The sequence below is a fragment of the Grus americana genome, chromosome 1, assembly GCF_028858705.1.
Source record: "Grus americana isolate bGruAme1 chromosome 1, bGruAme1.mat, whole genome shotgun sequence".
In the NCBI taxonomy this organism is placed as follows: Eukaryota; Metazoa; Chordata; class Aves; order Gruiformes; family Gruidae; genus Grus; species Grus americana.
Window position 1 is genome coordinate 35,981,020 of NC_072852.1, and position 25,096 is coordinate 36,006,115.

Here is a 25,096-nt window from a genome sequence, read left to right on the forward strand (position 1 = left end):
AGCTGCTAGAAGCTTCCCCCCATGTCCGACAGAGCCAATGCCAGCTGGCTCCAAGACAGACCCACCGCTGGCCAAGGCCGAGCCCATCAATGATGGTGGTAGTGCCTCTGGGGTAATGGAGCTAAGAAGGTGAAAAAAACCACTAAGGGCAATTGCAGCCAGAGAGAGGAGTGAGAATATGTGAGAAGAACAACTGCAGACACCAGGTCAGTGCAGAAGGAGGGGGAGGAGGAGCTCCAGGCGCCAGAGCAGAGATCCCCCTGCAGCCTGTGGAGAATACCATGGTGAGGCAGGCTGTCCCCCTGCAGCCCATGGAGGTCGATGGTGGAGCAGATATCCATCTGCAACCCATGGAAGAACCCACGCCAGAGCAGGTGGAGACACCTGAAGGAGGCTGTGACCCCGTGGGAAGCCCGCACTGGAGCAGGCTCCTGGCAGGACCTGTGGCCCCGTGGAGAGAGGAGCCCACGCTGGAGCAGGTTTGCTGGCAGGACTTGTGACCCCGTGGGGGACCCACACTGGATCAGTCTAGTCCTGAAGGGCTGCACCCTGTGGAAGGGACCCACGCTGGAGCAGTTGGTGAAGAACTCTAGCTCATGGGAAGGACTCACATCGGAGAAGTTGGTGGAGGACTGTCTCCCATGACAGGGACCCCATGCTGGAGCAGGGGCAGAGTGTGAGGAGCCCTCCCCCTGAGGAGGAAGGAACGGCAGAGACAATGTGTGACGAACTGACCACAACCCCCATTCCCCGTCCCCCTGTGCCACTGGTGGGGGAGGAGGGAGAGAAATTGGGAGTGAAGTTGAGCCCGGGAAGAAGAGAGGGGTGGGGGGAAGGTGTTTTAAAAGTTAGGTTTTATTTCTCATTATCCCACTCTGATTTGATGACTAATAAATTAAATTAATTTTTTTTGCAAGTTGAGTCTGTTTTGCCCGTGACGGTAATTGGTGAGTGATCTCTCCCTGTCCTTATCTCGACCCACGAGCCTTTTGTTATATTTTCTCTTCCCTGTCCAGCTGAGGAGGGCAGTGATAGAGCGGTTTTGGTGGGCACCTGGCCTCTAGCCAAGGTCAACTCACCACAATAATTTACAAATAATCAAAGCCAAAAATTGCATCTTAAGTTTGCCAAAATATGTCTCACTTAAAAATGATAGTTATCCAAACAATATCCATCTTTTAAATCTAGACACATATACATTTACCACCACAAATTGTTGAGCTTTCCCTTGCACGTTATGCTATGTACTATGTAAACAAGCTGTTCATGAAATAGAAGTTAGAGAACTGTCACTCCCCATCTTGTACAAAGCCACAAGCTTTGAGCATCTACATCACAGTTTGGGAACAGAGAAGGAAATGTTAACAAATATGAAATCCTCTCCATTTTATTAGAGAAATCAAAACATATCAAAGAAACCACAACAAAAATCAATGCATTCAGCAAAATTTGTTCTATGGAATGAGGAATAGAGGCTATACTCACCACAGACAAACCCATCCAGGCTGACAGCAAAAATACTTCTCCCTTTTAGCAGCTGAGGATGGGCACAACTGGCATTTACAAAGCTCTGAAAATTGTTCTCTGACATCCACTGTGGTAGCCATTTTAACTGGCAATCACACAAAAGACTCGATGTGTTTAAGTGCCTGAAAAAAAAAGCAATTACATTCAAAGCCTGTCTGCTTGTTTCTTCTGTTTGTAATGCAGATCTATATGAGCACGTCAGTAACAAAACTAAATTTTTAGGCTAAATACATATATCACAAGAGAAAGACGGCAATATTATTAGGCTCAGATGTGGTGACACTGTTGTCATGACTCCTACATTCTACAAAACAGACATGTTACCCCAAACTCCCAGCATCTGCTACAAATACGAGTCCAGGCAGTCAGGCATGTTTGTAGTGTCTCAAGTACAAAACTACAGTCAGCAGTAGGACCCATAGAATGGGCATGTAGGAGAACAGTCCAAAAGGGAGGTGCTCTGGAAGCTAACATCAAAAAATTCTGAGACAATTTCATTTCCTCATTTCCATTTCAGTCAGAATTTATCTTGAGGAAGATATTGAAAGAGGGGAGTGAGGAGACAAAAAATAGTCGTGTGGAAATAACAAGTGCAGAAGTGGTTATCAGCTTACCTAACCTATGCAAATAGCTACATTCACAGAGGGGAGCAAGGAATAAGAAAGCAAGGGGATACTCTGTAAAGCATCAAGAATCTGGAATTGAAGTAGGAAGAGTTCTCAGTTTTGGCTGAAAACTCAGAATCACCCATAAAAAAAAAAGTATTAAAAAACACAGCCAGTAATAAAATTTGTCTCTTCAAATCTTACCTGTTCTTGGAGGAAAAGCAAAAATAATTTATGGATCCAGGGAGAGAAACAGCTTTAAAGATAAATGAAGACATACTAATTCTTGATTATTTGAAGAAAAAGAAGAGCATCTCTGCTTTTTTTTTCCCCACACTAACACTGCATGGATAAAACCTATCAATGCCAGCTCACCAGTTCACATTGAGATGAAACGGGTCATCTTTCACTGAAGTTCTATGAGCATTCTTGTTATTCTTAGGAGGCAGAGAAATCACAGCGTTTTTTGCTACCCTGATGCAGTGGGTATCTCTTACATTATTTTCAGATCTACTCTCTAGGGGCCTCAGAATAGAATTACTAGATGCACATTTAGTAAGTACTTTCTACCATCTGTCTGCATCTTCCTCAGACATAAGGATGTCTACTAAGTGTTTCAAGAAAAGTACAGGAAAACACCCCAACAAATCTCAAATAGTTGTTTCATTGAAGTGTTCAGTCTGGTATCTTGTAGCATCTTACATCTCCTGGAGCAGTGTTAGCCTGTCATTCCATCACGTTTGATCACTCGTCAAATCATCTATATCAATCCCTAATTGTCAGCACTGTGCTCCCACCACTTCCCTTGTGCCAAATCTAGGAATTGCCCTGCAGCTGGCTGAGCGAGTTCAGCAAACTAATCAAGCAATACAACCAGATCCAACTCAAGGAAGAGAAAAGGCAGAAAGCCTCTGGCTATGGGTAGAGACATGGCTGCTGCTTTCTAGAGCAGCTGCAGCTACACCAGGATATGGGTAACATGAAACTGAACTTTGAATGAATCAAATATTGTCTAGATACAAGAAAGAAATATTTTACAGTATGAACAATCACATACTGGAACAACCTCCCCAGGGATGTGGTGGAGTCCTCCAGCACTGTAGGTTTTCAAGACATGACTGGACAGGGTGCTAGATAATCTCATCTAGGCTCCCTTTTCCACAAAAGGTTGGACCAGATGACCTTTTAAGGTTCCTTCAAACCTGAGCTGTGATACTTGATAGGAGTCTAGAGAACACAAATGAAAAGCTCCAGACAAGCTCCAGGAAGTTTCTACTCATTATGAGAGCAACATCTTTTTGTTATTCTGTAGTTTGTTGACCGATTATCCATAGAACAGCTCAAAGAACAGATCTGACTAGAGAAGGCTGATATCAACAGAGGAGACCATATATGCAAGAGGAAGAATTAGCTGAGCTCAAAACATAGGGAACAGTGACAGCGTTTTTCTGTATTGATCAAAAAGAGGCTAAGCGCACAAAAAAACCCCCAAAACTCACTAGAAGAATACCTTCTTCCCAGTGACCGCTTCATGACTTCTCTGAAGATCTGCCCCTTTGCTACTACAGGATAGAAGGACCCAATTACAAGCACTGACAACCAGGTCTTTACAAAAGAATTACAGCACTGCATTTCACTGGTCCAGTAAGCTTTAGCTCAGTGATAGCACTGCTGATCTTATAGCACTTTACATCAAAGTCTCCCTTATCTAATACCTATTAGAGATCAGCCAATTTAAAATAAGGACTCTAGACACCAAATGTAGCAGAAAATGAACGCCTCCTATCCTACACTATCTCACTTAAATATAGTCATCACATAAAAAATAAAAGACAAAACACTGACATACCCTTTTTACATGAGTTCAGAGAGATTACAGTGGGAGTTTATCACTGCATCAGGCAGCATCTTACAAGCCTTTTATTTATATATTTATATGGATTTATATATTTAATAGAGATGATGTCTTTAGATAGAAACTTACAATTCTTTGAGTTTCTTCATTTGTGAAAATGCATTTCCTTGAACTGACATAATTGCATTGTTACTTAGATCTCTAGGAAAAAAAATAAAAATAACATTAGAGAAGGAAAGAATAATTTAAACTGGATGTATTTAAGACTCAAGGAATAGTTTGCTACCTTAGTGATATACAAAGAATACCCTAACTCAAAAACTAGAGACAGGATTAAGGACTTTTAAAACATGTTTAATACATAACACTTTCTGCATTGATTCCAAAATTTATATTCAGCATAACTCCAAAATAAAAGAACCTTCTCAAGATCACAGTAGCAACCAGGGTAAGTCTATTTCATTCAAAGTCATAAGTAAAGCTTGTTAGTCCTATTTTTATTTCAATTAGTATCAAAATTCCTTTTTTACAAAGTTAGGTTAAATGTGAATTTCTACTACTTACAGGTGTTCAAGTGCATCCAAACCAGAAAATGCTTTCTTTGTAATGGATCTAATCCTGTTTCCTTGGAGTATCCTGAAAAATATACATACCTAATGTAAAAAAGATGCAATAAAGTAGAAGCATTTTTTGAGCTGAACAATTGCATTTTTGGCATTTATTTCTAAACTGTGACTAATATTCACCATTCAACCTACCCCAATGCCACAAAATGTCTCACCTTTAAAAGATACCCATTTATTCCCCTTGAGTAAACACCTAGATTTTACAATGATTTTAGAAGACGTTTAATGTGTACAGTTCAGTGATATGGATTATTCTAAATGTATACACATAAGCATCTTTTTATTTCATAGATGTACATTTGAAAATTTCAATGGCATGAAGCCACTTCCATTGGATGCTGCATTACTTTAAAGACTATCTCTGTCACTATCCCATTGCAAGATAATGTGCTTATCACTTCCTATTATGAGAAACCTTCATTCTTTGAGAAACGTTTCCATAAATAGTAATAATACTTCAGATTAGTTTGACTTGAAAAATCTGGAATTTCTTTTACAGAAAAGGTACATTTTACAGAGGACAAAATGATAACGGAGGGGAAAAAAAAATCTCAACTATGGACAATATAACATTATTAAGTGTTGGTTTCAAGTGTCCCTTGAAACACACATTCTAACATAATTTTTTTAAGGAATGATGAGATACAAATGTTGTAGCAATACTCACAGCTTCCTAAGTTTATCTAGGCCAGAGAAGGCACCATTCATATCTTCAATAGTCCATGATATTTCATTGTTTTTCAGATCCCTGTTTAAAAGGGGATGGGAAAACAAACCACATGAGCTATTAAAAAAACCAAGGTACATACTTCAAGAGCATGTATTATTTAAAGCAATTTCTAAAATAGCTTTCTGGTAGGTTGTTTTTTGTTTGTTTGGGGTTTTTTTTGTTATTTGTTTTTTTTAAGAGAAGCTTTTCCTGATTAGCTATTTTCATTTCTATTTTTACTGAGAGACTTTGAAGACTATTAGTACTTTTTCCAGTGATAATTAAAAGGATCACAAACCCAACAATTTTAAGAATCATTAGAAAACAAAACCACGTTCCTCTGTAAGGGTATTCAGATACAGGACTACCATCAGAGAAGGAGTGTCATACAATGGGAAAGGATCAACTGTTGCCCCTTCAAAACAAAATACAGTCATGCCTTTGTAAGTTTATAATATTAACAAACAGAGAACACACAGAGATTTATTAATAAAAATGAATCACTTCTGCATCCTACAACTTCCACAACACTAGCTTAATTATCTGTGAAGCATAAAGAGATTAGAGATTTGTGAAAATAATGGCGTGTCAGCAAAGAATCAACAGAGTAGGGCTACAGAAGAAAAAAAAATCTAGCAGGAAAAGTCTAACACTTAATTCCTAGACACCTCGCAAGTCTCTGACTTCCTCTCTTTAAGATCGATAGCTCTCTGTATACTTAAACATAGCATACACCCCTCTGAATTTCATCTTTGCTAGATGCCCAAAGTGTGAGTATATGAGCAAACCTCTGAAAGTAAAATGCGAACACCCTTTTCAAAGCCTGGAAGGAAAGTCAACCATTTCATTCATCTGACTAACAGATGGGCCAGTGGTATGCAATTGGGAGATTTTAATGAAGTAGAGTATATTTAGATTACTTCTTTCTTCCCCTTCCATTAAGAAATGCTATTTCAAACAAAGCCTAAATGCTTAAAGCAATTGCTCAGTCATGACAAGCATCAGCATCCATAGTAATACATAGTTTTGAGTTTTGTCTTCTTATTTCTACCATGAGGGAAAATGTTGATTCAGTTAAGACACAACTATGATCCAGACCCCTAAAGCTGTGGGTAGCGGTGCTGCTTGCTGCCTTTGAATGGAGACATGCCTTTCCCATAATAATGCTACTGAAAGTTCGTATCCTAATTACCACCATCCATTGTGCACAACTTTAATGAAAGAAGAAGTCTTCCTTCTCCCAACTATTCTGAAAAAAATCCTACTGTAAGAAAAACATATGCTGATCTGGGAAAGTTAACAAAAGCTTCTTGTATATTTCATAAGAAGAAATAAGTATAAACACTGAGGGTTCTTCTTAACGTTTTTTTACCTTGAAAAATGAGTTTGTTAACTTACAAAGTCTGTAGACTGGAAAGTCCCCGGAAGGCACAATCGGCAATGTAGTTTACTTTGTTGTTTCCAATGTACAGTCCAATCAGGACACTTAAACCAACGAAGCTTGAATCATCTAACCTTGCTAAGTGATTGAACGTCAAATCTCTGCATATTCAAGGAAAGAATGTATTTTAATGTTTGTGCTGCAGTGCTTATGACTCAAGTTCAACCCAGGTGAATTTGGGGGGGAGGGGAAGTTTTTTCCCCTTACAACTATCACAAAATCTACTACATTTTTGATCACACAGCTTATGCATCATTTCCGATAATTCACAAATTACTGGAAAATGAATTTCTTTAATTTGAAAATGACTGTGTTACAGTTTAAGTACAGCTGCCACAGTGAAATGAAGCTGTCATGGTTGGCTCCAACTTCTTTCAACAAAACGTAACTGTCCCACATACAAAAAAGTTGTTGTCACCTTGGAAACTTTGTTATGAAAAATTCACAGATCAGTGGTAAGAAGCTTTGGCATGTACCCGGCTTTCAAAACTGGAATAGAATAAAAGCTACTCACAGCTCACTGAGCTTTTGGCAAAATTCCCAGGCATCAGGACTGATCCTGCTGATGGCATTTTGGCTGAGATGGAGTTGCTGCAGCATCAGCAAGCCATAAAGCCAGCCTTTGGTTACCTCTGTTAAGTTGTTATGGTCCAGCTGCCTACAAACACACACAAACACATACAAACAGATAAAAGACATAAGGTTCAGAAACTCAGCGGCGTGCGTGCTTTGCCACGTGTCCACATCTGGCTTCATGATACTGGCTAGATAGCTGCAGCCTCTACACTTAGAGTTGTGTGCATGCATTCAGAATGTGCTGTGCTACAAATTCACCAATGGCTGCTTGCTGCTTTTCAAACCAAACTAGAACAATTTAATTCAAAAACATCTTTAAATTTTATCAAGTAATTCTATTCATTTTGCACAATTCTACTTAACATGTTATCAGCAGAACCTATCAGGAAGAAATTGATACTTACAAGACTTCCATGTTGGTTAACCCCCAGAAAGCGCCATCCATGAGCCTAGTAACCCCGTTTCTCTGCAGTTTTAATGATTTCAAAGCTGGAAGTCCTTGGAAAGTAAGCCCATCTATTTTTTTAATTTTGTTGCGATTCAGTTCCCTGCATCAATGAAATTTATAGTTACAGCAGAGTAAGTTTACCCACATGCCAACAACCTTTCTTCCCTCTCTGGTAACAAATCTTATTTAAATGCTTTTCTTGCACATAAAACAACAGAAACAAGATGTAATAAAAATCAAACATTTTACTGTAATACATTATGTTTAACCATGCTAATACTGTTCTGCCTTTCTGATACTCAGGACAAGCATTTGGTTAATTCCTTGATTTTCAGATTTAAAGAATCCTTGTAGACCTAGAATGTCATATTTAGTCTTGTTCGCATATTCAAAAGCAAAAGCAAGTTCAATAACCAGTCACAGAGGAAAAGTTAAAATTTTCAGTTGTGATAACTAGGAAAAATTAAATACCCTGGCTGATCCATCTCTTTCTTAATCTGGAGTCAAGCATTCTTTACACATTGCTCCCTCATTCTGCACAACTAGTTACAAATTGGTCCTTCCCTCTTTCTCAAGTGGTCTTGGCACTCACCCGTCTGCCACTACACACACCCCTTGTAGGTCAGAAGCTGGGACCCATGTGTGTTCTGGAAGGGAGTTATAAGGCATACCTGGCTGGAGGGCAAGCTGCAGTGACAGTAGCACTCAGTATTTTCTATTTTCTTGCTCTCCACAACACTTCCTTGAAAAAAGTGAACGCTGCACCAACCCCAAGCAGCTTTCCGACTTTCTGAGCTAAGTGAAAGGAACGTTTAGCCTCACACAGGCACAAAGAACAATGTTAACTCTTGTTGTAACAGTGAATTTTAAACTAGCTATCATTTGCTAAATTAACAGTTATATTTATTAGCAACAATTGATATATAGTATAAAGAGACAGGATTAGACAATACTGAGAAAAGGCCCTCAGACAACGAGTGATCATCTGCCCCTTCAAGAAGGTCTTCGATCTATCAACTTGCAACCTACCAAACCAAGAGGAATGCCTTCCTTCCAAAACTTACTTTCCCATGGGAAGTAAAGACCTAAATAATTCTCTCTCCACGGTTATACCACAATCATTTTTCAGAGTCTCTGTCTTGTAAGAATTCAGCTTTCCTCTCTGGTAGCCTGACATGAACCCTACGTGGTAACAGACACCTCTATGATAGAGAACTCTACTCCTCCTCCTGCATTTAAATGTGCATAAACAGTGAAGAACATGCAGTAAGAACAGCCTTCAGTTCTTCCCCACTCCTCCTCTGAACAGTTCTTTCAGGTGATAAAACAAATTTCTGACCTTCACTACAGCTTAGCTACCTAACATAATCATGTCAGCTTATCAAATAAATTATGAACAAAGAGAACATTTTTAGGCAAGAATTTGCCTAAAATTTCAGTTGAATCTGAAGATCAGAAAGTCTACTAAGATCATTAACAAATCCTGAGCCTTGCAGGACTGCTCTCACACTCTTCTACTGAGGCTTGAGTCAAATGCCTCCTGCATTTGTATACAGAAAAGACACAGTCACTGTTTCCAGATGTGTCAAGCATCCTAACACTTCACTGTTCTTATGACCTTTCACTCTCAAGTTTAACCTAAGAGAGTTCACCGTTTTTAACTCTTGACTGTGTAATATGGAAAATAATTATTCAAGATTTGACAAAGTGCAGTCCTAGCCCATCCCCTTGTCAACTTCCTGCACTCTTTAAGTTTTCCAATTAAAAAAAAAAAAGAAAAGAAAAATATATTTCCCCATCCTCTTCATATAAAATAACTTTATTATTTATTAGGTAAAACATTTATAGACACCATTGTATCAGTGAAGCTGATAGAGGTCTATTTACTCAAGCATATTGCTTATTCATACCTCCTGAAAGCAAATTAATTCCTTTTATTTCACTGTGAAAGCACAAAATAAAAGAGACTGCTGTAGTGAACTACATAAGTTTACTTCACTTCATATTTTTCCAATGCTTTCTTACAGATATTTCTTACTGCTATTACCCCTTCTCTAGCCTTTTCCTTTTTTTTTTTCCTTTTAATAGGCAGACACAATTTTAAACACAAAGACTATTCACATCTCACCAATATATAAGACTAGTTTTGTTCAGTACAAAGCTGCAGTTAGTAAGGGTTGTAGTAATGTTTTCTGTGTCTGTCTCACTCTGCCTCTGGTTAAATTAAAGGTTAAAGTTCAAGCACTGCCAGTGCTTTGGAAAACCTGAAAACAATTAGTCAATTGTAGGTTGCACTTACAGGTGCTGCAGATGGGAGAGTTTAAACATCTTTTGAGGGATTGCTGAAATTTTGTTCCTGTTCAGTTTCAATACTTGAAGTGTGGTAGACAAATTGTCAAAGGTACCAGGCTCCATGGAGGTTATTCGGTTACTGTTAATGTACCTGTTGAAACAATGTCTAGAAGGTTAAATTTACAGTTATTTAATAAATTCTTAATACCACGTAGTGAAACACAAAGCTCTTGCACTGCCTACTCCTTGATAAATGAAATTTCATTTATCATATTAATTAGAGCTCTTGACAGCTCAGTCTATGGTCAAGTAGTATTTCACCACCACCATTTTGCTCTGCTCTGCAGGAGTGTATTATTGGCAGATGATAGCATGTTGCAACCCCATTACTTTCTCAATCAGTACAGCTCTGGCTTTGTAGTATTACTGAATACGGATTAAGGTAGATTCAGAAAAGTCCAGCAAACTCCTTGTAAGTCAAGACTAGCCCAACCATGGGGAACTTAAGTTTGTTTTGTTACACAATTATTTCTCTCAAGAGACACATCTATTTGTTTCAGGATAATGACCTTCACTTTTATGAAGCAAAACATCTCATTGCAGCAACTCAGACATTCAAATTAGCAGCTTAAACTCAACAGGTGAAAGTAAGAATAAATATTTAATGTATGTCTAACTGAAAAAAAGATTTAGTACCTTAATAAACAGCCAAACTAAGTTTTCCAGCAAGTTTTTTGAGAGTAACCTGAAAGAAAAAAGTAATACTAATTTTTACTTACAGATACTTGAGTTGTAACGATGGAAATGATGATATTTTTAGCTCTGATATGTTGTTGTTGCTCAAGTCCAAAGTTTCTAGATTCTGAAATGGCTTCAGATGTTCAGACAAGATGTTGCCAATCTTGTTACTGGTCCTGAAATTTAAGGACAGTAGTCAAAAGACTGTCATTTCCAGAGTAAACACTTGTTAACTACACATAACTGACGAAAGTTAGTTCTTAATTCCTCCACTTGAAAATAGTTTCTAGTTAAAGAAAACCAATAAAGTATGTTCTCTAGACATAACATTCATTTCTAGCCATCCCACATCACAAATTGGAATGCTCTAAGTAAATGTGTTCATCAATGTTTCTTAAAACATATTCCCAGCAAACAAGATGAAAAAAATCGCATTATAATCCAATTACTGCCATTCATGGCTTTTAAAACAAGATGTAAAACTATGATCATCCATTTCTGAACCGCAGAAGTACCTGGTATTTGCATTGAACAGTATGTCACAGTATCATAACAAAATGAGACTGGAGTTATTTTCTATTTTTACCAAGTTAGCATCATAGTAGCTAGGCATTGGGTTTTGTTTTTTTGAAAACTCCTAAAGCATGAAAATCAGGCTGAATTTCCAGAAAAACAGAGCTAGATTAGAAGAGACAGGTTGACAGTGTCCCCCTTCAGAAAGACATTCTCTAATTTTAGTATTTCATCCTATAGATTCTTCTAGTAAATTTCTGCTTCTACCAGTTCATTGTAGAGATTCTGGACTTCATGTGTGGTCAGATTTCAGCTAAGCATCACACCCAATTCCACAACACAAATTGTGCAACTGTTTAAAGACATGGGTATCCTAGTCTACTATAAGGAACACCCCCTTCTTTCACTTCCAGTGAAATGTATTTTTTCCAGTGATCATATTTCATGCTCATACCCAGCAACCTACCAGGTTTTCCCTCACAGTCACATAATGTACAGAATCATTACATCACGTAATGTTGCACATTAGCAACATTAATAGGGTTATTCGTTTGGGGCTAATGGTACCTCACGACCAATTAAATGAACGTAACCCAAAATGATCCTTGTTACCTTGGGAAGTTCAAGTCAGTTCTGGCTGTGGTACATTCTGTACCTAGTATGATGAATGATCAAAATTTAGGAGCTCTCCCCAGCTCCTAGAGATTGCAGGCAACGGCAGTTTCAGTAAAACTATCAACAAGAATGTTGATTCCGGAAAGTGTTTGCCTTTATTAGAAATGCTTGCTCTGGATCAAATAGCAAGCCACACATTTAGGATAGCATGAACAACCCTCACATATTCCAGGGGTGTGGGGGGGATTACTGCTCAAGACAAAAAAGTCCTGACTCAAAAACTGCACCAGAAGGTAGATTAATGGGCCTTCTGACCACATGTGGGAACGGGTAAGTGATCTTGCAGCCCCTCCAACGCTGCGCTTGTATCGTGTTTCATTCCTCAGGCTGTCTGGTAGAGGTATGCTGCATTTTTTTAACTCTTAGCTGAAAGTATTTATAATAAATGGAAACAAATTACTTTAATAAAAAACAACAACAAACACCACCACCATGTGTCAGTTCCACTGGCCATATAAGACTGTGAGTTAGATAACAGGTCATAGAGCCTCGCCTTTATGCATTAGTTTGTTTATAAGGTAATTACTAACAAGGTATTAAAACTGTCAATTACTTGAGTGATGAATAAAATTTTCCTTGCAGTAAAAGTGTGCTCCAGCAGAAGCCAGCAATTTCCTGAACTGCACGCCTCCTAAATTGCAGTGTGAAAGTGTTCAGTTATAGAGACGGCTTGCACAGTGCTGTCTTTGTGTCAGCATTGCTCCATAAAACAGAAATTCCTCACAACTGGCAGGATAATAGCCCCTGTATTACAAAGTTTAGCTGGACCTAATGGAACCGAATAAAACTCTTATATAGCCTTCAGATTAGCACTTAAACTAACTGGCAAATTACCTAACACAGACCAGGTTACAACAAAAACAAACAAACAAAAAACCCCAGCTTGTTTGTTTCAGGGAACATTTTTCTTTTTTGGTGATGGTAAGATCATACAGTAGGGAGAAAGCAACCTCTTTTGTTCACCAGAAGAGAGCTACACATCAAAGTCACAGAATCATAGAATGGTTTGGGTTGGAAGGGACCTCAAAGATCATCTAGTTCCACCCCCCCTGCCATGGCAGGGACACCCTCCACTAGACCAGGTTGCCCAAAGCCCCATCCAACCTGGCCTTGAACACTTCTAGGGATGGGGCCTCCACAACCTCTCTGGGCAACCTGTTCCAGTGTCTCACCACCCTCACAGTCAAGAATTTCTTCGTAACATCTAACCTAAATCTACACTCTTTCAGTTTAAATCCTAGTCCATCTCACAACGAAAACAAAACCAGCCCTCACTGCACCTTCCTACTTACTCATATTTGTAGAAGCTACTCAAATGCAAAATATCTGAATGGTTCACTCCTTACTGCCCCAACCTTCTAGTCCATTTTTCTCTTAAAAAAAAAAAAGTGCCATAATTCACACCTAGAAGATTATCCAGTGCTGAACATATCCAAATAGTTCTACTTTAAGGCCCAACTTTAGTTAGAATGAGAAAGTTTAATTCTAATCTGATTTTTCTTTACAATCACTTAAGTAAATCAAATAAAAACGTATCTGCTTCCTCATAACTGCCAAATCACTGTCAAAATTAGTCAAGAAGGATGTGTTTGAAAATGCAAGCCTATCTAATTGTCAAGGCAGAACCAAACAGTATCCTTTGTGTCAGCACAATGGCATACAAGTTTGTTCACTGTGCAAAAAAACCTCTCAACTTTCCAGCGAAGTGCCGTTATTACTGTGCTCAGACAAAAGGAGCTGCACGCACCGCACGGGTTTCATCTCACAGACCCTCAAGGAGAAATCAGAGCAACAGAGATCCCCTGCAACAAGAGAACCAGCGCATCAAGTTCTCACAGAAGTAGACCTGCAGCAATCCCATCACAATTTCTTCACGTGCAAGAAACAGCAACACGCTCCAGCTTCCTTGCAACTTCCCCTGTTACAGCTAAAGCAGCAGGAGCACCGAGAAACACAGATAAAACCATCAAAAATACCTGCATAAATTTGAACATGCCCTTTGCAATTTGAGTGCCTACACCCTGGCTTGCAGCAAAAAACCCCCAACAGCCCCAGTGTGCACGCAGACTGATTTAATTATTTTTACATAAGCCTGTGTGAATACCAGCTTAAGACAGCATATCAGTTTTCCATTACGGTATGAGAAACCTTAGCTTTCTGTCTCAGCATTCATGACTTTAACCACACCACTAGGCCAAAACATCTATAACAGCCCTATCAATCGTGATCTCAAGATTCACTCTATGAAAACAACAGCTACAATATACCTGACATATCGAGTTATACTTTCCTTGCCTCTGGGGAAAGGACAGCAACTTCTATATCCATTTGTTAAGGATCTACTGAACACCATTTAGACACAATAGTCCTTATGTGTCAAAAAACCCACCATTTTTTAAAGATCTGAGATAGTATGACTAAATATCTTTTGATAAAGATTGTCAATACGTAATGTTTTCTAAGTAAGAAATATCTATGCAAGCTTCATTACTCTGGTCCTATCACATGGAAGCCCCAACTCTGAAACAGATTAAGACATAAATTCCTATCTTTTGTTTCTATTCAAAACCTCAGCACAAAAAATACTCTTGCACTTCCTTCTCCAGCGTAACTCTTTCTTCCAGGTAGATCTTGATCTGCTGTGTTTTGAGAACCTCTTAATCTTACCTTGCACCATGATCCTGACAAGGAGCATGTGTAGGGAGTCTGGATTTGGAACAACCTGGTAAAAAACAAGTTGTCTGGAAAGATAATTTTGGAGAGCTGTGTCTGTGCAGCCTGTTCTCTGAAACTGCTAGATGTAAAATAACTGTTTTAACATCTGTGTGATTCTGGACTAAGATGGTATCTCCTGTCCCTCCAGTAAGCCCTGAGAGGCAGGATATATTGAATTTGCCTCACAAACAGGCAAATGAAATCATAGTAGAGTCTCTTGCTAGAGACTAAGAGGATAAGTAAAGAGAAAAAAGCACTCTTCTAGAGGTAGATATATCTTTCTCAGCAGTGCTGAAGCCAAGGCGCAGGGGTTCACAGATGTTTAGTTTGACTGTCCTGTGCTTACATGGCTTCCAGATCAGAGCTGGCTTCGAGGCCGCCATGTCAGAGCATAGGCAAAGCAGATGCGACTGTCCACATCCGAGCATGTACCGGGTGGTCTCTGCTACGTGCCACTGCAGCTCACAGCCTCCTTTTTCACATTTCCTCAAATCTTTGTGGTTGCTTCACCTGTTCTTCCCTCCCCTCACCCACTGACATCATACGACTCCTGGCATATCATTTATTGTTTCTTGCACTCCCCCTCCTGCCCTCCCAAACTCCTGTGGACTGCTGGAGCTCTTCTAAGAAACAATGATGTAAGGACACTGAGTGGAAGAAAATTTAAGCAAAAAGAAAAAAAATGGCTAGTAAAGGTGAAAGATCAGTACTGTAATAAACTTCCTCAGAAAGTGCTGGAAGACTCATGTTTTGTGGCTTTTAGGATAAAGCTGGACAACTTTAGCACATACCAGAACAAAAAGACTCAGTAACTCCTACAAAAAGAGACAAAAAAGATCTTTTTTTTTTTTCTCTTCAATTTCTACTCATTTGACTACTAAAATTATCCAGACTGTAATGAACAATTACATCATTTAAAATATTTTAATTATGGTTTCAAGCTGAACATTACCCTTACAAAAATCCTCTGATACGAACGGGACTACGTGCTCTTCTCACCATTAGACACCCAACTGCACTGAATTAAGAACCCTTTTTTTTTTTTTTTTTTAATCTTTGCAACTGTTAGATACAGAAATATTTTAAGTGAAACTGTTTTTCTCTAAGATGAAGATGCCAGATACTGAGCCAGGATTCTGGCTCACTTCCAGTCCTACTGGTAGGTCCACAGGTCTCCTTCACACACAGGCTTCTCACGTTCCTTGTGGCAAGCAGCTGTTCCTTCTTTTGAAGATCTCCTTCATTCCAAGATCCATTCCTGTCGTTGCTCTTTCAAGCCAGGTATCAGCAAGTCTCTCCTCTTATTTTTTTCTGCTTTTTGTGGTATACAGGCACAAAGCAGAAAATGAAAACTCAGAACTCTGTAGGCTACTGATACCCTGTCCAAAACTTGACACCAAAGGTTTATTGATTTCTAAACCAAACATAAACTGGGAAAAGGGGAAGAGAAAGATGCAGAATGAAACAACTCTGGGATCAGAGATGTTTTCATCATCAAAAAGAAGACAGAGGTAAATCCAAACTTCCAAACATGTGACACTTCCGTAGCAATTCTCTCTTGATTCCAGTCATAGTACAAGTATGTATGTAATTAATTAAACTTTCCTTCCAAACTATCTTCTTCATACCTTGAAGTCTGTTTCCCATTACACTTTCTGGCCTTTCCAAAATAATGACAAGTTACTTAGCACATGACAGCCAAGTGAATATGTGAGTTCATTAACTTTATTTTAAAGAAGGTAAACAAAAGCAATGCAGGCATAGCTATTTCAGCATGAGCTGACAACAGGAATAATAACCCATTGCAGACTTGGTGCACTCTGTGACTGTTAGTTCATGCTAAATTCTTGGACAATTATAAGTAGGGCCTAGATTAAATCCAGCATAATCTTATATTATTCTATTTATAATATTATATTAATCTATATTAAAATATTATATTTACATTATATTTATAATATTATAAATCGTATTTCTAATCTTATGTATGGACTCGTTAAGTAAAAACACCTATTCTTTATTGTTACAGAACCAAGCCTCCCTTTTGGAGAGTGTAGACCAAAGTCTAGGCACTTCAGACTGCACACCCTTCTAGATGTACTCCTAATCTCAACTGTCAGTACAAATTGGGAGATGTTCTCCTGTCCACTTCTATTTCACTCATTGTATTTCACTGCTCTATTGCAGTAACCACCTACCACTTCTTTAAGATATAACCTTAATACTTATGCCTGACCTCTTAACTTCATTCTGACTTCCTTCATTTTCTGTACTGTATGCCCTACAACTTGGCACCTACACCTTGGTAAAATTTCCTACCATTCTTCCATTTTGTCACACAGGAACAGCGTTCTCTATTTTTCTGACCCACTGTTATTCTTTTTAATTCATCTTTTTCTTTAACACTGTTGATCAGAAAATCATGCCAATTTTGTCCACTTCAAATAGCTCATAAAATTTGCATTCTTTTCCATTCTCATTGCAAAAGCATTCGTCTAGGCTCTCACTACTTTATGTTTTTGATACAACAAACTCTGGGTTTCTACATACTTCTTCCCTTTCCCATCATTCAGCCTAAATTGCTGCCATAAAAATCTAGTTTCCATGTCTGCAAGTCTGACTAAGACAGGTTCCTTTTCAAATTCTTTCATTTACTTCCTCTTAGTCTCCACACCAAATGTCAAAGACTGCAAGAACTAATTCCAGTAAGTTTCTTTGCTCTAGCTTTTTGCTCACAACATCAGCCCAAGTCACACATGGTTTACCACCACTCTCATTTTTGGGACTTTCTCCAAGTAGCCTTATGCCTGAAGCCCAGTCTGGCATTCCTCTATCCTTTTTTTCAATCCTTCTTCAAAACAAACTCTTCCAGGCAGCATCCAAATCTTAATCCTTCCCATAATAAAGTGGTAGCTGAAGAGATGACAAGGATGTAAAATATTTGACCAACATTTTCTTAATATTGGGAGCCAGACTTCAGTTTAGTATGCTAGCTTTATAAACACACAATACCACTTTCTCTGGCAAGCGTAGAAGGAAAAGGCATCCACTCCTACTGAATGTAAGCTTTCATTTTCAGGAGTTGCGTCTAAACTTCTTTCTTGTGACTGTGGCGTTCTAAATACGAACTGAGACAGCGTTCTCTGGATTTTACAGGCAGCTTCCACTCCCAGCCTACTGTGAGATGACGAAGAGCCAGATTTCTCGTACCTACCCCAAATAATCTTGCAAACAAGGATTACGAAAAAAACTTCTATCTCTACAGAAGGCACTTCACAGGAGTTTTCCTTATTAAGATACTGCCACAGTGCAAACTATCACTCGTATTTCTACATTGCCAGCTGGGGCAAATGTATAATCAATTTTGCACGTTTCCTTCAATTAATTGAATTTTACTTCTCCAGATGACTATCTGAAGCATGATCTGGGACGCCCATTATCGCAAAACTTATTTAAATATACTTTTCCACATTTTAAACAGAAATGGACACACAATACTACAATAAAATCCCTTCTAAATAGCGTAAGAGATTAACCACCACTTTTCTTCATTAGCTACATTTGTGCATAAAGTTAGATAGGTATTTAAGCTGTATGTTGATTAATCAAAGCTAGAATGCAACAGTGCATGCTCGAATTTTGTCAGAAATTTTGTTTTAACCAAGAATGAAAATCAGTGACCAGTATATGCTCTATTATTCCCCTCCAACTGAAGTAGGTAAGACTCTTTTATTCTTCCCAGTAAGGAGAATGGATGCAAGACAAAGCTGGCCAAAATACAGCTGAATTTACAAATCTTTAGTCATAAGCTCAGCATCTTGTTTAGCAAAGATCTATGAGAAACCACTTCAACTTAAGAGTTAGTTTACTTAGTTTTAAGAGCTATAAAGAAAAATCCTTTTTCAGATTATATATTTAAATTAAGTAGCACGAACAATCCCATTCACCCTGAAAGCCTTATAAGTAAAGATAGTGACACTACGGTATCATAAGCTCCACATACTAAAGGTTTGTATCACATCAGAGTTAGCTCTGTCTCCACTGCCCGACAGGACAACGCTTTGCCAATCTCAGGAAACAACCTGTTGTAACCAGGTCTTTCATCAACAGAATTTTATTCAGATTGGAACAAAGCATGCTGTCCACTGAAGAAATTTTACTGATGACTGAAATCAGGATTAATGAGCAAATAAGCAAGGTAGCAGGAAGGAGCTAATATAGGAAGACAGAAAGCTAAACCTGGGCTCTTCTAATTTTAAAATTTTAGAGCTTATTTATGAAGCCCAGTATACACTAAAACTTGCAGAACTTCTTCTCCAATAAATTCCCTGCTGCAGCTGTGTGGGTTAGATGAGCAACACATAGAACCTCTCATTCAAAGCACACACTACCATCTGAACCTGAAAAAACTTTTTTGGCATTCCCTGGGGTTTGGTTTGTTTTCAGTGATCAAAATAATCATTTTTTTAAACAAGTCATTCTTGATGGCTTAGAGAATTTTGCTATTTATTTTTCCTTTGAAGAGAATGACTTTGTACTTTTTCAGTACAGCAATTCACTTTTAGCTTTTAGGTTTGCTTTGCAGAAGTGTTCACTGAACACCAAAGGCCCAAGATTAATAATCAAGTAATCATAACCAAGTAATCAGAGTCATTTTACAGTGGCTGATCAGAAAGCTACATTTAAAGTTGAAAGAATTTTGCTTGCTATGAAAACTTGTGACCTCTGCAGTCACCTAAGACTGGCTTCTTTACAGTTTTTGTCCTGTTTTTATCTCCTGACCAATCTTTTTTGTTAATACTTTTTGTTCATTTACGTTTTTAAACATCCAGGACACAAGAGAGATGTCTTCAAAGCCAATGCATTTAAAATCAGCATATACTGACAGAAAGACATTACAAACAGAAGGCTCTAGAAAGGCTTCTGAAAAGTGACTTGTGGATTAAGATCCAGCACCTAACAAAACAAGTGGGTGCATTTCAAGAAACCTCCTCAATACTGGCAACATTTTTCATCGTCTCAACACTCCAAAGTCAATGGCTATGTGATTCCTTGTTTTAACTGCCTTAAAGCCTTTCTGTTCAGATGGGGTTGGAGGGTCCTCTCAGGGTAGCAGAGGAAAACCTGTACCGTGTTGCATATGTCTCATGAAAAGAAGATTTCACATTCAGAAAAAAGTGGGAACCTAATACAAATTACATATTAATGTAAAACTTGAAAAACATGACTGAACTGTGAATCATTCATGCTCCTTTTACTTCTGCACTATGAACTTTGTATTTTCCATTCTGGTTTTAGTAAGACTGAATATTTGTGTTCTAGGCTAAAACTTAAATCTTTACAACATAAGCTACAAGGGTATTTCCATCTAAATCACCTACACCGTATGTACCAGTGCATTTTAATAAAATAATTTCTATTCAATAAAATGTAAAATCACAAGTTTATTTAAAACACTCCATTGTTTAAAGCTAGCCTAACCTTAGAATTTCACTATACACACTAGAGACTTTGGCATGTACAGCTTTTCAGGTCCCTACAGACAGCAAGATGATTACTATATAACATATCCTTGGTGTGGGTAATAAGAAACATGAGGTTTTAGTATTAAGTCTAGTTCTACATATACATTTTAATAAGAACAGTAAAATTTAGTTGGAAAGACAGGATACTTTCATACTCAAAGCTGTTCTGTCTCTTTAAAGTCACTGCTGCCTTCCATTTTCCACAGTACTCAAGGACGGATGTTGGATGGTGTCTACAATTATGTATTTTTAAAAATTTTGCAAGTAAAGTAGCATGGTTTCTTATTTAAACTTTAAAACTTCTTATTTAAAACAAAACCTTCAGTAATGTCACAGCATTTGCAAATCAGTGTCTTCATTACAAAGCACTAATCACACTAAAAGTAGTTAACATTCTCCCAAGAGTTTTAAAGTAAAACTTTAAACTTTTAACTTGTTGGTAGTTGGTAGTTAAACACCATGCAGGACTTCTATACAAGGTTATTGTACTTAAATTACTTGGTTTCAATATATTTCTGGATTCAACCTAGGTACAAAACTTTACAGCAATGACAGCCCTAAAAGGCAATACTAGTTTTCTTCCAACAGATCAACATCACAGATTCTAGCAGATTTTCAGGATAAATAGAGCAGGACTGGTACATCTCGGATAAGGAATGTCATTAGAATGGGAACCAAATTCAGAAACTTTGCGTATTCTCCTAGAACAAGGGCATTAGGGCCCATTTCTCTACCTGACATGAAAGCAATCCACCTATCTAGAAACAATGAAAACTAACTTGTTTATTCTCCCAGAACTGCAGAATTTTCTACCACAACCATTTAAAGCAATTCTATGTTAATTTAACTGTTTTTACAAGCACTTCAGGAATGCAAATTAGGAAATATTAACATATTTTACTTCTAGGGATAAATACACCTACATTACTGTGCATGGTGTCTGTACTTTATATATTTGTGGTAATCAGTTGTTAAATCCAGTATTCTCCCCAAAAGCTTATGCTGTTCAGCACTTGGGAGGACCCAGGCTCCTGGCTAGAGCTACTGTGATGACTGGAGAGCTGGCAATCTCTGGCAAATGGCTGAACTTCTTACTTTCTGCCCCAATAAACTGCTCTCTTCCTGCCTTCTCCCACAGAAGACAGAGAAAAGGGCCCAGTGACTAAGCAAAAGGAACACCCTGAAATTTCAAGTAATTGACTTAAATGGTCAAACATGCTTAAAGATCCAATCAGACCTTTGCAAGTAACATCACTGTAAGACAGGCATGCCCAAGTACATTGGCTAGACATTTCAAAAGAAACCTAACTTTAGACATCTAAAAGTTAGTTTAAAATAGGTATCCATATGGGCTTCAGTAGGAAAGTCATCTGAACTATCTTGGGGAACACAAATCACTTCAGAGAGAGCCTTTTGTTCTCCATTCATCCTGAAGAAGATCTAGAGTTAGTAACTCATACTTACAATGTCAAACTTTCAAGAATTTAGGGTAGGGATGATGAATCCTACTCTTTGCTCTGTCTGGAACGTATTGTATCTGTTAGTGTCAGGCAAGCCACCATAGCTTCACAATCTAAGGCCTCGTGACCAGATTTAGCCCAAAGCACCACCCATTTAGTTCACAGCAGTTTCCAGATTCCCAGGAAGCTCAGAAGCTCTCCTGGGCCATGTGACAAGATACACACTCATCACATGAATAAAATCATAGATGCATCTCCAGCCATGTAATGAGAGCGTGCCTGCATTTGCTTGCATACTCCTTCACAAAGACACATGGTCTTTCCAGGGGGGTGGTGGTGGCTGTGCCTGCCTGACATGTTTCTCTCCCATGGTGTTCAACTTTCAACTGGCATCCGTAAAAATAAAATGCTGGTATCGTCATTTCATGTTACCAACAGACCATGACCATGAGACTGGGAACATCTACTGCTCTGAGTATGTTTACCCTGCATAATTCAACAGTATGTAAATATCTAAGGTAGATAAATATCAATTAGATAGCTAGAAATGAGGTAGCTCCAGAAATGGAAACTACACTAACACGATAATCCACCCATGCTTGTTTACACTGCTCAAAGAATTTAGACATACAGTGCTGTATGGAGATAGCTGCACTATTATTCACTGTAGACATACCAGCAGTGTAATTTCCTTTACAGGGCAAGAAAATTCTTGCAGAACAGGTAAAATTCTAAGGCTCCAGAGCTGAGTGACAAGTACTAAGAAGTGGGAAAAATAATTCTTGCAAGAAGAGTGTTTCTTCAACAATGAAGATTTTGGCAAGAAAGCAGTGCACCACTTCCACAGCATTCGTTGAAGACCCCTGGCTTTTCATCTGACAGTAATGAACCAACATATATGTATCTCATCAGAAACGTAATCAAATCAAGTTTCAGAAGACTATCATCCTCTTTTCTGCTATTATTTGAAAATCAGAACAAAGACTCAAAAAGGAAACAGTGGTTTGTTCTGGAAAGGCTCCACAAACTCCTTTCATATAAAAGTTTAAAATCCTGAAGAAAGTCATCAGATGTTTCAAGTACTGCTATTATTTGAAGAGTGGTTCTAAAAATTATATTCTAATTGTTCCATATGTATTCTCTTCGCATGACATATATATATTAACTCAGTTTAATTCAACCCCTCCAAATAATATCCAACACAGAAAAAATAAGTGAAATTTTTTTTCCCTTCTAAGAAAAATAATGTATCATTAGACTGAATGTTTTTTGCATCTTTGATACCACTATATTACATATATTTTTATGCCAGACGACTGATGTATGTGAATTCCTCTTTATTTATATTCTTTTATGTAAAATGAGATTTAACATCTTTACACAAATAACTTCCAACGTGTAAGAAAAGAAGGCTGAGGGGAGACCTTACCGCTCTCTACAACTACCTGAAAGGAGGTTGTAGCCGGGTGGGTGTTGGTCTCTTCTCCCAAGTAGCAAGTGATAGGACAAGAGGAAATGGCCTCAAGTTGCACCAGGGGAGGTTTAGGTTGGATATTAGGAGAAATTCCCTCACTGAAAGGGCTGTCAAGCACTGGAACAGGCTGCCCAGGGAAGTGGTTGAGTCACCGTCCCTGGAGGTATTTAAAAGATGTGTAGATGTGGTGCTTAGGGACATGGTTTAGTGGTGGACTTGCCAGTGTTAGGTTTAATGGTTGGACTTGATGATCTTAAAGGTCTTTTCCAACCAAAACGATTCTATGATTCTATTCTATGTTTTAAAGAGAAACCTTTGCAAAAGAAACAAAATGCTTTATTTTTTGAACAATGCAATACCACACTCTAATTTTAACTTCTGTGTACATCTGCTTTGATATGGAACAAACAAGTGTCTTAACTATTATACACTGATATTGATAAGTTAACGTAAAACTTTTATATTGCTTAATGAATGATTTTTACCATATTAATCTCAAGGAATCTCTGCTGTGGTCATAGAATAGGTATTAAATCTCAGCTGGAGCACACTTATATTCAGTAATCTCCCAACGCCACACAGAAGTAATGGAAATTACAGTGAGAAGAAGCCAGCACCCAACCAGACCAACTTTAACTGCATTGGTAGTATGATAAAAGCTTTTAGAAATACTTTTTTTTCCTTTTAAGTGTCAGTATACATAGTGCAGAGCACAGGTCTAACAAAGGTTTTTCCATATTTGACCACCTGAGTAAATGAACCAAGCTCGTGACCTAAGGATATGGAACAACCAATCCAGCAGTGACTGATTTTAATTTATTCTCTCAAAGGAATACAAAAATCTTTGCACAGCTGCAGAAGGATGATTTTAGGTTTATCTAAACCAGTTAAGTTTCCATGAGAAAGACTAGAGGAGATGCTAAGACAAATTCTCAACTTTGTATTCATCAGAAGTGAGGCAGGAGGTTATAAACCACTTTATTATGGTAGTATTTCCAACTTTGTGGTAAAAAGAACCTCAGCAAGGTGATAAAAGAGAAAATATATTCTTTAGATCAATTAGATTTTTAAACTACAGAATGCTATGGCAGTGTAAAAATAACATCAACACTAATACAAAATAGAAGATACGCTTAAAATCAGCAGTTATTTGTCAGACACCGTCTGCTTTTTCTTTCATTCTTTTCTGATTCTGATCTGTAAGAAACCACATCAGTATCAAATGTCACTTAGTTCTTATTCAAACAGAGCAATCCAGACACAGCGGCTGCACCAGCTGACTTAGCTGACCTGGGCCTAGAGTAAAAACAAACCCCTATAAATCACCAGATGTAAGCAATTGAATAGTGATCAATTTAATTAACTGAACAGCTTTCCAAAGTTTACTGTATTGTTTTAACCATTCAGGCTTCTTCAAGAAAGGTAACTTGCAATTTGTATTCAAGGGCAGGATTTGGCCAGAGGGCTACATATTACTAGCTTTAGACACTTTAGATTCCCATTGATAAAACCCCAATACCACACATGAAAAACAGGTCTTTTCTTTTTTCCAATTAATAGTAACTATTTTTGTTAGCAGTTCCTTCAACATTTTAGAGAAATTAGATCACAGGAAAAATCAAACTGATTTCAAGTGAAAAACCTCAGGAATAAGATTTCCTTTAAAATCAACTGTTTTGGTTATGGGCCCTACATGCCTTTTACAACTTTATACTTGTATTACAGATGCCACATCAAGTAACCTACTAATTTCTTTCAAAGAAAACAATGACCATAGACATAATTGTGTGTCACAATTATATGTATTAACTGCAGCCATAAAAAGAAAAAATATATACCACACATTAAAATGGGCTCAAAAAGACATTTTAAAGATATTGGCAAAACATCTTCTACCCTAGATACTTGTCCTGAAAC

General features: G+C 38.0%; 1 protein-coding gene across 1 annotated transcript in view; it reads right to left on the reverse strand.

Annotated features, from left to right (window-relative positions):
* Positions 1–25,096, reverse strand: part of LRIG3 (leucine rich repeats and immunoglobulin like domains 3) — a 44,872-nt gene that overhangs the window by 11,194 nt on the left and 8,582 nt on the right. Inside the window, exons 4-12 of the mRNA XM_054835975.1 lie at positions 10,859–10,993; positions 10,087–10,230; positions 7,744–7,887; positions 7,278–7,421; positions 6,721–6,864; positions 5,281–5,361; positions 4,552–4,623; positions 4,117–4,188; positions 1,486–1,649 (exon numbers count right to left, since the gene is read on the reverse strand). Coding sequence (XP_054691950.1) covers positions 1,486–1,649; positions 4,117–4,188; positions 4,552–4,623; positions 5,281–5,361; positions 6,721–6,864; positions 7,278–7,421; positions 7,744–7,887; positions 10,087–10,230; positions 10,859–10,993 — 1,100 coding nt within the window. The remainder of the gene's footprint in view (positions 1–1,485; positions 1,650–4,116; positions 4,189–4,551; positions 4,624–5,280; positions 5,362–6,720; positions 6,865–7,277; positions 7,422–7,743; positions 7,888–10,086; positions 10,231–10,858; positions 10,994–25,096) is intronic.